Below are 13,791 nucleotides of genomic sequence, written 5' to 3' on the forward strand. Positions count from 1 at the left end.
ACGACCCAAGGCACACGGTGCCGACTATTCGCGGAGGAGAGAGCAGTGGCCCAAGGAAGACGGCGGAGGGAGACGATGCCAACGGTTAGGGAAGCAGGGAGACGGTGCCAGCGGTTCGCAAAGAAGGCAACACGTTGGCGGAGGGAGCAGCGGCCCAAGGCGCACGGTATTGACGGTTCGCAGAGGAGGGAGCAGTCAATTATATTTATTTATTACATATTTTATCAACTTATTAATTAATAATATTATGAATTTAATTTAATTTAATTTTAAAAAGTAATTAAATATTAAATTGAACTAAGAATAATAAAGTAAATATTAAATTAAATTATAGCGTTATCTAAATTAAATCAAATAATATTAAGATTATATTTTATTTCTTATAAATAATCACATAACCAAATTATATATAATAATTTAAATCAAATACACACTTAGACCCGAGAGACGTGTCCATACACATTCATCACAACTAGTAGCGTATTTGATTTCATTACTAAAAAGAAACGTTGCACTAGGTTACTCAAGAGGACCGTAGCTATCTTTGGCTCTCCCTATCTGCTACATACAACTACCTATCTTGGCCCTCCCTATCAGAGAGGGGCCCACTTTAAGGAAGGGATCTGAGACATTCTACTCGCTCATTTTGGGATTTGGAATTGAACCCATGATCTTCATCAATGACAAGTACCACCGAAAATTAGCACCTGATTTCAGCGTCATTCCTTTAGCTTTTTATCACGCCCACCCTCAATATTATATATGCATTATTTATCTTAGGATGTGGGTTCTTACAGGCATAATCGCTTATCGCTAATATAAATAAAAAAACTCTATATGGTAGTAACTAATCTATTAATACTTTAACTGATCAAATCGAAATAAGTTCTTATTTGAATGAACACAATCATAATTCTCTAAATCTTTTGATGTATGTCCGAGGATTGAAGTTATGAGAAATCATTTGTCACTTTCGAAAGACTTAATTACAAAACTTCGGACAAAACGTTTCAAGGAAGCGCTAAATGAGCTAATCACAAAATATTGGGCTGATTATGAGCAAGGAGAGATCATATAATCCCAACTACTAGTCATGGCCTAATCCACATAATTAGACATATCCATCCATGACTCGGCCACGCTTAATAGAATATTGACGATAAAATTAACATATTGTTGTCTCCGGGTAGCTTCTGGAGTATGCAAACTGATCGTCGATGCTAGTGTTCGACACTATCTCCGTAAACGATATTGCTCCGCTACGGTGCTTAACGGATTGTTGCAATTCGTTCCCAAGATACAACGACGACGAACGTCTCGGAATCGTAGCACTCCGACTTCCGAGACCAGCGAACCTTTTAGTAGACTTCTTGGACTCTTGAATGCACAAGATGAGATGAATGCTTGAGGAAGAGAAGAGAAGATTGAGTGAGTATTCCATCATCTGGAGGGTTCTATTTATACTGAACGAAGAGGTTGAGTGTCCTTTGGGTGAGTGGATGTGTTCCTTGGGCTGGATCGATCTAGATCATCTATTCTGAAGGGTTGTAACCCTTCACCAAGCCCACTTCAATCTCATCCATCAGATCTGAGGAGTTGTGACCCTCAGATCCCGCCTATTGTTATCAGCCATCGGATCTGGATCCATTGATTCGATGCTTCAGATTAAGCCTCATCCCAGGCCGTCAGATCGTTACTCTTTGCGATCCAACGCTCTAGATCGCATCACAAGCGATCCATCATATCTATTTGATCAACGTTGATCAACGGTAGCCATCCATTCCCTAAGTCAACTGTCCAGTCATCTCCCTTTGCCCACGAGGATGCCGCATAGGCACTGCCACTGGGCTAAGGGGTCACCTGTCCTTTTATTTTTTGTGTTAACTCCATTAACACATCTTCATTAATAAGTAGAGAATACACATTGAGAATTTCCGATGTGGGACTATTCTCCTATGCACTTTATTAATGAATAACAAATGTTATTTTGGGTTGACTTTAAACATTAATTTCTCATTCACCCTTAATCGGTTTTGAGCAAATTAATAGTCTAAATCTATCTACGCGAATCGTAGATTTCAATTTTGAAGTCAATTACGACTTTCAACAATTGATGGCTTCCTTCCTCTAAATCGTTTTGGTCCATTTAAGGCCCCAATATCCAACACATATATTATTAATGATAGCATATGGTACATATAAATATAAAATGAAAATAAGAAAATACATAAATTAGAAAAACAATAAGTATTTTCTAATAATAATTATTCTTTAATAACTAGGAAACAAATAACTATTTTCTAATAATAATTATTTCCTAATAACTAGTAAATAAATAACTATTTACTTATAATAATTATTTCCTAATATATTTATTTCCTAATACGGAATAACGCTAATAAGCATGAAACTCGTTCATGCATGAAGACTTAAGTATTTTAGATTGCTTATATAAGACATGCGACTTGGGACCCTAATTGTGCATGCATTTATTTTGTTTTGGATTTCTAGATAGCTTTCATGAGGCATGAGATATTGAGACTCAAATTGTGTATGAATTTATTTTATTTTCGATTCCTATAACTTTTATGAGAATATCTCACTCTAACTGTGCATACATTTATTTTATACTCTTCCTTGTTCACTCCTATTATATTAGGGAGGGACATCTTAATATGAAGTACCTTAGTTTTGGTGAGATTTGTGTGTTCTCTTAGCTCTTGAAATGACTTCTGAACTTATCGAGTTTACTCTCGTGATGTTCAACCCATTGAAACTTATCAACCCTGGTATGACGTTTCCTTTTCCTTCGTAGGCTTTGTTCGTACCGATTCTTGGTTACAAGTCAAGACTCATACTCTTGTCGTCTAATTTTTAGGTTTCTATCCATCGTTGTCTGAAAGTTCTATCACATTTATTGGTGGGATTTGTATCATCTTCCCTAAATTTAATTCATCTAATTTTAATTTAACATCTGAAAACAAATTAAACGGCAACAACAAAGGTAAAAAATAGGTTTCATCAAAAGGCATCAACCATCTCCGAGCAATTAAAAAAATGGATACTAGAGTTGGATAGCTAAGTTATCAATAACAAACAATAATCTTCTTCTACATACACATATGATTTTGAAAACCCAAAATCAAGGAGGCTATGGACACAAATGTACAATGACTCAAATATAATTGTATGAGATAAAAAAGCTCTCTAGATCACGACGGTATAAATTTATCCTAACCCGACTGGCTAGAGAAGCACACATACTATCTATTACCCTAATAAATAGGCACCCGAAATTCATATTAAGTGAAGACCTACATCGAACAAATAAAATATCTGTTAATTTAATTTTTACCAAATTAACTAAAATTTTTAAGTAATACGGGAGATTTATCAATTAAGTTAGGGATCCCTACTTAGAATTATATTATTTCATCTTTTAAAATCCTTCTTTCTTATTACTTTAGCGTCTTCCACGCTAATTCCGCTATTTCTGAATTCTGATTGCTCAAGTATTGTCTCAAGGACGCTAAATTATATATTTTAAATGATTTTATTGAAAAGTTAAATATTAGTAGGGCCGAAATCAAAATATCCAACTCGAACGCGAAGAATGATTTATCGACTGCTTTCTATTTAATTAATTAATGCGAAAATGGCGGAGCTCAAATTCCAATCGATTCGAAGCTGCCGCAACTGAATGCTCCTGCTCCAAATCCCAGCTCTTGCCTCTCCGTCTTCTCCTCTCCGCTCTCGTCCTCTCTCCGCCCACCGCCGCTCCCGCCCGTCGCGCCTCCTCCATCAACGCGGCCCTTTCACGGTCGTCGTCGGCTCCGCCGGTGACAGCGGCGGGGATGGAGGCGGAGGGCCTGGTGGCGACTGGTGGAAGATCACTGGCCTCGATCGAGGTGGTTGGCCCCCTCCTCCAAACCCTAAATTCGATGCTTTTCTGAAGGTCTGGTACTGATCCACTCCCTCGCTCTCCTTCTCGATAGATGCGGTGCGAGAGGGCTTCCGGTCGTGGCTACTCAAAGCGCGGACGGTGCTCACCGAGGTCGCGACGCCTATCGTGAAGCGCGGGTTGGGCGCGGACCCTGCCTCTGTGGGGGAGCCTGAGGACGTGGCTGTCGATGAGGAGTTACTGGTGCCTCCCGAGATGACGGTGGAGAGGAGGACGCCGAGCGGCTTCCTCTCGTTAGCTGCTGCTGTCTCCATTGAGCAATTTGGGAGGTGAGTCTGAAGCTCTTCGTCTGATCCATTGTTCTTGTTGTGTGTTTTGGAATTTGTTGCTCAGTTGACCTCCGATTCTTGCAATGTTTTCGCAGGATGAATGGTTTGACGGGGTGGAAGATGCAAAAGATATTTGAATCTCTTGCGCCAGAGGCCATCCGGAATGATGTTAGAAGTTTGGTGGAGTATTGCTGCTTTAGGTACTTGTCGCGAGACAGCTCCGATTTCCATCCTAACTTGAAGGTCTGTGAGTATATTTTTGCAATTGGTGGTTTGTTTTCCTTTTGAAAAGTGCAAATTATGAGTTCATTTCTTAACCTCGTTCCTTACAATTTGTTGTTAACATTATTTGATTAATTTAATTTCCCCTGTATTGATTTGTATTGTGTTTGATTCAAATATTTCTACCTAAATGGAAACAGCCATGCGTTGACTCACTGTAGTTGTCCAAACAATGTTAGCATAGGGAAATCATCATCTTCAAAGAGTTTGATAATTTGAAAATGGGGCCCATACTCTTATTCCTACAAGTTGTCTAGATTAGATCAGGACTTGGAAATAGTTATAGTCCTGACTCCTGAGTACAACTTGATTGGCCATTCTATTTAAATTGGGAAAGTCAAAATGCTTTAATGTCAGGGGGATTATGAAGTTTTCAGCTATAGTTATTTAGAACCATGATCATACAAAGTCATTTGTTACCTCAGTTTCTATACTTGACTGGACTCTTTGTGAACTCAAGGATGCCTATTGAGAACAAGGATAGTTTGGCACTTTAAAGATTCTCTACGACTTCTCATTGATGCGTATTGATGCAACACAAAAATCAAACTCTCAAAATCAAATTTTATCATGAAAAAGGTGTTAATTATATAACTTGATCAGACTTGAAATAAATCCATTAATCTCTAAATAAGATAATTACCATCCCAAAAACCAATTAGCTTGTTCTCCTAAATAAAAGGATCTAATGAAATAACTTTTACAAAGTCAAAACTTTTAAAAACTACATTTCTAATTTGTATTACACATACATCCAGTTTTTGGGTGGAGGAAGTTCTTGTGGAACAATTGGTTCTTATCAAGAGAAAGTTAAGAATAAGAAATTTTGTACTTTGCCAAAGTCAACTCAAATGCTCAGCTGGGTTTAAACCCAGAGAGAAAGCATATCCCTAGTCCCTAGAAACATAGAATTATTTATTTATTTAATTTTTTTTGTCATAATTGGTTAGTCTTTATGATGACCAAGTGTTGTCCTAAACTATAAATTAATGATCATTTTTAGCAACTAGTTTGAATATTATCTCACATAAATTTGTTTTCTAAGTTTTACCAAGAGCTATGTTGTAACACTTATAATATGTGTTTTCTTCTTGGTTCACCTAATCTATTGTACCCTTTGCACCATGATGGTGGTAAGCATCAAGATTTTGGAAGTTTGAAATTCAATAAAGTGACAATTACCATTATTTTTTCATTATCCATGATAATCATGATATTTTTGGTTACATGTGCTATAATTAAAATCTTTATTTAATTTTGCAACGCATCTTTCCAGAAGTTTATTAACAATTATGTTTCAGGAAGCCATATTTCAGAGGCTTATTTTTGTTACTATGCTTGCCTGGGAGCAACCATGTACTAGGGACAACTATTCATTCTCGTTTCAGGAGAACACTTTTTTCCAGGTCTGTTTAATAACTTGCTTTGCATGTATCTGTACATTTAACTGATGGTGACATGCTTTGGGTGATTGCTACTTCTTACAATCAATGTCTATCACTCTTGGCACTGCTGCTTAACTAGGTGGCGTTTGGTTAAATGACTGGAATGATTATGGGTATGGATTTGATAGTAAAGTGGAATGGGAATGAGAATGTGAATGGAAATGAAACCCACCTAGTTATATGGATTTGACTGATTCCCATAAATCTAGAAAACATTCCCAAACCCACAATCCAAACACTATCTTTTACTATCATTCCATTCCCTCATTCCCAAACCCACCAACCAAACATCCCCTATCAATATCTATTCTTTCTCATCTACTTAGTAGGTAATATCAGATAAAACTTGCCTACAACTGCATCATCTTGTTGGTGTATTTTTAAGATTTTCAAATGTCAAGGTTATTGTTGTGTTGGGTTTTTTACTTGATTCTACCTAATTGCTTCTTGATACTATAGGAATAAAACATGTTTGATCTGTTTATTCTTTCATGAATACTACTGTCTTCTCATATGACACTATGGGGAAATCCTTTGCCATTAGTCAACAGCATAGTTCTCCACAGACTACTGCCTCCTCAAAATGTTACTGTCAGAAAATGGAGAAGTTCATCATTTTGCATTATCTGTGTGATAAAATTTATGCTTGGCCAGATGTTCAGCTATATGCATTCAAGAACCAAATATTCTCTATTTAAGATAAGCAGGATCCCTTAAGCTTGCTAAATTCTGTATATGACATCCCATGCCTTTATACCCATCTGTCTTCCTCTCCTAAAGACTCCGCTCTTCCATTATTCCAGCAATGATGCATGCTACAAATCTGGCATGTTTAGGCGGGAGCAAATGGTCACAGAACCATTTCAAGCAATTCCCAGCCCCACTAGTTTGATCAAGGATGGACATTGATATTTCTCATATTTTTTTAATATTCCTTGGGTATAATTTTTAAAGTTAGAGTAATTGACAACTACTGGTGTAGCATAATACAGAAAATTCTGCACTTCAAGCATTTTGTGCTCCTAGTAGAGCATGTCGATATGTTTGTTTTGGTTCACTTTATATCCATGTCTCAAGATATCAAGTTTGTTCAGTTCAAATTATCAGTGTCATGAAGCACCATTGTTTTTTAAGAATGCAAATCTTTACTAATCAGGGTCGAGTAGTTGGAGAAGAGGCTTTTGTTCGAATAGCTCCAGCTGTTGCAGGTGTGGCTGATGTATCAACGGCACATCACCTGTTCAAGGCTCTGATAGGAGACAAACAGGGCCTTTCATTGAGCTTGTGGATTGCATACCTTGCTGAGCTGTTGAAGTCTGCCTCATATTATTTGAGTTTAATTCTTAGCACTAACATGACATTTTCTATACTTTTTCTGTCATTATCAGTTTTCAATATCCATGTATATGCAATAGACACGATATTGTCATGTTTTTGTTATGATGCAGGGTCCATGAGGGAAGACAATCATATGGAAATAAAAATAATATTTTTCCTTATGAGGAACTTGTGTGCAAAGGTTCAAGTAGGAAGCAGCCTGTTCTAAAATGGGAAGATAACATTGCATGGCCTGGAAACCTGATATTAACGGACAGAGCACTTTATTTTGAGGTAAGAAGTTTGAGTTTGCTAAACTCAGTGCATTTTTCTCCACCTCGCCTTTAGTTTGCTGCTTCTGATCTGTTTTGTTTGTGTTCCAATAACTTATATCTTATACCCAGTGATTTAGCAGTATTATGGAATTAGTCAAATAATAACCCAGTGAAAAGATGACATTTTCTATGACAATTTTTATGCAAGTATATGGAAGAATACCATAACAAATGCAATAAGAGTTATTTAGTTATATATATTCCTAATTAATAAAATGTATAATGATTTGGTCTAAATGTAACCTTTAATATGTTTGGATGTTGCTCTTATGCATATTATTTAATTTAATAGACATTTATGTAACCTCTAACGTTTTGTACACACATTTTTTTTTATTAAGATTTAAGCCCAATTCCTTTTCCATTGTATTGATATTGGCAGGCAATTGGACTTACAGGTATTAAAAAATCTATGAGATTGGATCTCACAAGTTGTGGTACACGGGCTGAGAAAACAAAAGTCGGACCATTTGCTGCCAAACTATTTGATTCTGCTATATCTGTGTCTTCTGGTCTCAAGTGAGAATGCTTTTCTATACTCATGCTACATGTTGAGTCAGCATTTTAAATCACAGATGATTGTATATATATATATGCAACAACAGTAGATGCACCCTACTATATGCTTATCATAATCTTATGGCCATTTCTTTTTCGATTAAATTTGCTGCATGTATATTCATGAACATAACAGATTAGGTTATGTTAGCACTCATATAACTCCTGGACTTTTGCAGTGAAGATGATTAAAATATGGAAGATGCACATAGTCATTTATAGCGTTCACGTGGTATTGTTTCACAATTTGTAGCCTATGACATTGATATTGTTTTTTCAGCTCGGAGACTTGGACTCTGGAGTTTGTTGATTTTGGTAGTGAAATGAGGCGAGACTTTTGGCTTGCTTTTATAACTGAGATTATATCATTATATGATTTCGTACGTGAATATGGTCCAAGTGCTGACGATCCATCAATCCATGATGTGTATGGTGCTCACAAAGGAAAGCAAAGAGCTATTAGAAGTGCAGTTAACAGTATTGCAAGGTTACAGTCCCTTCAATTCATTAGGAAATTTTCAGAAGATCCAGCGAAATTGGTCCAGTTCTCTTATTTGTGGAATGTGCCCTTCGGGGATGTTGTTTTTCAGACTCTAGCTGTAAGTTTTTGGGGCGGGCCACTTAAAACAAAATTTAGGCAAACAAATGATCAACCCGTCCAATGGATTCGATCTGTTGATGACCTTTCAGGCAGCAGTGCTCATGTGTTTGACATAGATGGAAGTGTCTATTTGCGCAAGTGGATGAAATCTACTAGTTGGTCGTCAAGCTTGTCCATCACCTTCTGGAAGAATTGCTTAGTTAAACATGGAATTGTGTTGGCTAAAAACATGGTTGTGGCTGAACTTAGTCTTGTAGAAAGAGCAGCTTTGACATGTAAAGAGAAGAGTCAAATAATGGAGAAGACTCGAGCAACAATTGATGCCGCTATGATAGAAGGGATCCCAAGCAATATCGATCTTTTCAAGGTATTAGTTTCAGTCCAAAACCTATCAATAACTTGTGTTGGAGCTCATGTATTGCGATGCTGAGTTTTCTCATGCTCTATCATGTTCTGCCTTTGGATCCAGGAGCTTATTCTTCCCTTGGTGGCCATTGGTAAAAATTTCGACAAACTTAGGCATTGGGAGAAACCACATCTGACTGTATCTTTCCTCATCTTTGTCTACTTCATTATTTTCAGGTAAGTCTCTCCATTGTCTTTTCACTTCAGATGCATGCTATTGTAATTCAACGTTTTAATTTCAATCTTTTGTGAAATGGTATTGCTTCATCACAACGTGAGGTATACTTCAAACTATTTCCTGCTTCTTGCAACAAGACTATTCTTTCTAAGAACTATGACAATCTTGTGATCATATTTGCTGCCACTGTTTCCTTCAGAGATCTCCTGCGCTATGTATTCCCTGCAACACTAATAGTTATGGCCACCGGCATGCTACTACTCAAGAGGCTCAAAGAACAAGGTCGCTTGGGGAGAACTTTTGGTCGAGTTGTCGTACGAGACCAACCGCCCTCCAATACAATTCAGAAAATTCTCGCCCTCAAGGAAGCCATGACATACATGGAGAATTATCTTCAAAATGTAAACGTTGTTCTCCTAAAGATCAGGGCTATTATGTTATCCGTTCAACCCGAGGTAACTCCATTTGAACTGCAACTGCACTGCAATACTTTTGGCGCACTGAGTGCTTAAATCCAATCTGAGACTCAGAAGTTTACCACTTATTTAGTAGTTTAGTTGTCATAGAATAATCAATCTTGTCTTAGACCTTCCTCATCTCTCCTTAGTATTCTTACTCGATCATTCAACATTCAAATTATGGATCATTTCTTTCTTATGACTTATTGTGTTCTTATATCCTTATCTACTTTATCTACTGTCTTTCTCACAGGCAACCTCCGAAGTCGCCCTTGTGTTACTTGCTGCGGCGACTTTTCTCATTGTGATGCCATTCAAGTACGTTTCTGCACTCTTAATCTTCGATCTATTCACTCGAGAGCTGGAATTCCGAAGGGAGACAGTGAGGAAGTTCAGAAGCTTTGTTCGAGATCGATGGGGTGCTATTCACGCTGCTCCTGTCGTTGTACTGCCTTACGAGAATCCTGAAACCGTCTCTTCAGGAGGCGGCACCGACACCGATCCAGAGATCTCTATGTCCGAAAAGGTGTTAGGAAGTGGAAGAAGCCCTACTAAATCTAAGATTAGATTGGAATGATTAGATTTCATGTCCACAACTTTATAAATCAGGAACCATGAAACTTTCAAATCTGAATAACAAGGTCAGATGATAGAATGAAATTAATAAAGAATAACACAATGATTTTAAGGAATAAAAAATAAATTGAAAAGAAAAGAAGTATGAATATTTAATCAACGAGTTTAAATACATACAAGATTAATTAAATGAATAAATTTTAGCAATTCTTTAAATTAAACGAATAATTTGAACAGTTCAACTCGTTGTGAACAACGAACAAAGTTAGTGAAATCATATTTATTGATAAAATTCATCTTAAATCAAAGAGGGAAGATTGGGAGAGTGATTGATCGCGTCCTTTACAAGGAAGACGATTTAAATTTGAAGTCGAGCAACTGCCAGCGGGTGAATCTACTGATGCCTTAGTCTTCGATCTCTTCAGAGCACTTTGATTCACGCCATGCTTATTCCCGCAGAAGGTTTGTGCCGGAGTGCACATGAGCATCGCCGCCAGCCAGCTCGATGAACTCGCTGCTGAGAATGGCACCGCCATGACCGCTGGCCACCCTGACTACGCTGCTTCGGTTGCTCAGTGCTTTCTTCCCTTCAATGCATCGCTGCTCTGTGTTTACTTTTTTTACAAGCTTGCTGCTGGGATTGCGATGTTTAATCAGCACCAGAATATTTTGTTGGATTACTTATTGGAGGCCTACTAATGCCCCTTTTTCCCTGAGTTAATGATAATCTTAGTTAATCTATTATTTCTGAGAAGATCAATTCGATCTTACGAAATTTTTCTACTAGTCATCAGAGTAAATCGAAAAATTCATGCGACGGATAATCCAAAAATCTAGCATCCTTTGATTACGTCTTATTTGGAGAAAAAATTTCTATAAATACACCGTAGTTGAGAATTGAATCGTAAGTACTTAGGTAACAACTTGGATGTCCTATCACGACATCATAGCCCAAACGCTCAGTTGTCTATTTATCTTAATAATCGATGAAAAAATTTCATAAGATCAGATCAATCACCTAGCTGGGCGTTACCAGCCTGATTATTATTATTATTTTTTCACTTATCTTATAATGAAATTAAGTGAGCTTGCTGGTATGTAGTTGACGAAATTTATCATATTGTCGTCCAAGTAAAGTGACTCTTAATTATTAATTGTTTTTAGTCGGTACCCAATATTCAACTTAGGCCACTAATCCAACGTACTCGATCACCTTGATAAATCTAGAAAAAAAAACGTTCACCTTAATAATTTTTTTTCCCCGATCACCTTGACATATCAAAAAAACGTTCAACCTAATGTTTTTAAATCAACCACTCGTTAAAAAAATCTATCTGCAAATTCGTCCAGACTATGACTTGATCTTTTAAATGCGTGAAAATATATTCTACTCAGGAAGCGATTAAAGTGCCTCATAAGAACTTAGAATAGTTATTTTCGTTCTCAGATGGAGAATTTAATTATTTAATATCACCGCAGGTTTTTTTAATAAAAAATTCAAAGGCATATATACATGTGTTTAAGCAGTAGGATTGGATATTACAATGAACAAAAACCAGAAATGGGTTTTTTATTTTTTTCTTTATTTGTTTCCTTCTTTTTTTACTTTTACTGTTCTAAGAGAACATAAAGTCGTTCCGCTAATCTAATTAGATTATGGCAATACATACTTTCTATTGGAAGTGACTAGTTGTTGTCCAAACCAAAGAAAAGAGGTTCTACACATAAGAAGATTATATCCTTCTTTCGTTGCACGATTCACGTATCGTGTATTTCACCTTTCGTTAATAGATTCCTCTCCATAAAAATGGAATGGAGAGGAGTCTATTAACCTATTCCCTTTTACAAATCTGAATAAATTATCAGATCCGTAATTTATGGACTAAAGAATGATCTATTATATGAGAATCATTGATTTAGATGGAGTCTATTTTTAAATTAGTAGGATTCATCCAAATCAATGACCTACAATAGTAGACCATCCCCTAGTCCGTAAATTACGGATTAGAGGATCTATTCTCATGTTTAAGAGCAGCAAATTATTTTTTCCACCCTCATCTGACACCACCCCCTCCCCCTCCTCTCTCTCTCTCCCTGCTAAATGACACTTCTACCCTTCTTTTTTTTTTTTTTTCCATTTTTACTTAATTTTTATTTTGTTTTTTTAATGAATTTTATTTATTATTTTTATCAATACTTATATTTTTTTTAATTTTATTTAGTTTTATTTTTTTAATCAGTTTTATTTATTATTTTTATCATATTTTTTTAATTTTATTTAATTTTATTTTTAAATCAATTTAGTTTATTTTTTCAATTCTATTTATTTTTTATTTAGTTTTATTTTTTATTTTGTTTTATTTTTTAATCAATTTTATTTATTATTTTTTATGAAAATTTTTTATTTTATATAATTTTTAACATAGGTTAGAATCTCTCCCTTCTTTAAAATTATCTTCCTAATTTGACATTTAAATTATCCCTATCCAAAGCTTGACACATATCAAAATCTTCTTTCTCTTAAAATTATCTCTCCTTTCTAACTCTTGACACATGACACATATCAAAATCTCTCACTCTTTTTAAATTACTCATCCTCCAACCATTGACACTTGTCAAAACACCACTCTCTTTAAATTACCCCTCTTCAACGCTTAACATATGTCAAAATCTCTCATCCCTTTAAATTACTCATCCTCCAATCCTTGACACATGTCAAATACCACTCTCCCTTTAAACTATCCATTTCAACCTTGACAGATGTCAAAATCTCTCCTCCCTTTAAATTATCCCTCTTCCACTCTTGACATATGTTAAAATCTTTCATCCCTTTACATTACCCCAATTTCAACCCTTGACACATGTCAAAATCTCTCATCTCTTTAAATTATCCCCTTCTAACTTTTAACATATGTCAGAATTTTTCACTAGTATTTTTATTAATTTTAAATATATAATTTTTATTTTGATCCATATTTTTTTACTTTTTAAAATTTTTACAAATAATAATTCCTAAAATTATTCACTAGTAAAATTTTTACAATAAAATATTACAAATATAAAAAAACGTAAAAATTATGATTGAACAGAAAAAAAATAAAATAATTAAAAAAATAAAATCAATAGATAAAAGGAAAAAAAGTGGACAATTGACTAAGAAAAGGATATAAGGGTCCAAAAGATTTGGTGGGCCCGGGAGGTGAGGGTGTAGGGAGGGGAGAAAAGCAGTTCTCAGAGAGCAATATTGTAGATTAAAAATAGTTTTATTATTATTTTAGGGGAGAGTCCAAAAGAAAATATTTAGACAAGACTTTAAGTTTATCAATGATTTACTCGTAAAATAATATGTTTCCCTGGATTGAAAGAGAATCCATGCGGAAAAATTTGTATAAAAATGCCGGGAACC

The 13,791-nt window shown here is 35.7% G+C and overlaps 1 protein-coding gene across 1 annotated transcript; it reads left to right on the forward strand.

The window, feature by feature from the left end:
• Window positions 1-3,643: 3,643 nt before the first annotated feature.
• LOC122007330 lies at window positions 3,644-10,483 on the forward strand. Its single transcript, XM_042563182.1, has 11 exons — window positions 3,644-3,908; window positions 3,996-4,230; window positions 4,326-4,473; window positions 5,814-5,918; window positions 7,114-7,271; window positions 7,406-7,568; window positions 7,992-8,128; window positions 8,448-9,135; window positions 9,238-9,350; window positions 9,551-9,806; window positions 10,063-10,483. The coding sequence occupies exons 1-11, from the start codon at window positions 3,701-3,703 to the stop codon at window positions 10,384-10,386; spliced, it is 2,535 nt and encodes an 844-aa protein (XP_042419116.1). The 5' UTR covers window positions 3,644-3,700; the 3' UTR covers window positions 10,387-10,483.
• Window positions 10,484-13,791: the final 3,308 nt, after the last annotated feature.

Source organism: Zingiber officinale, chromosome 7B, assembly GCF_018446385.1.
Source record: "Zingiber officinale cultivar Zhangliang chromosome 7B, Zo_v1.1, whole genome shotgun sequence".
Taxonomy (NCBI): domain Eukaryota; kingdom Viridiplantae; phylum Streptophyta; class Magnoliopsida; order Zingiberales; family Zingiberaceae; genus Zingiber; species Zingiber officinale.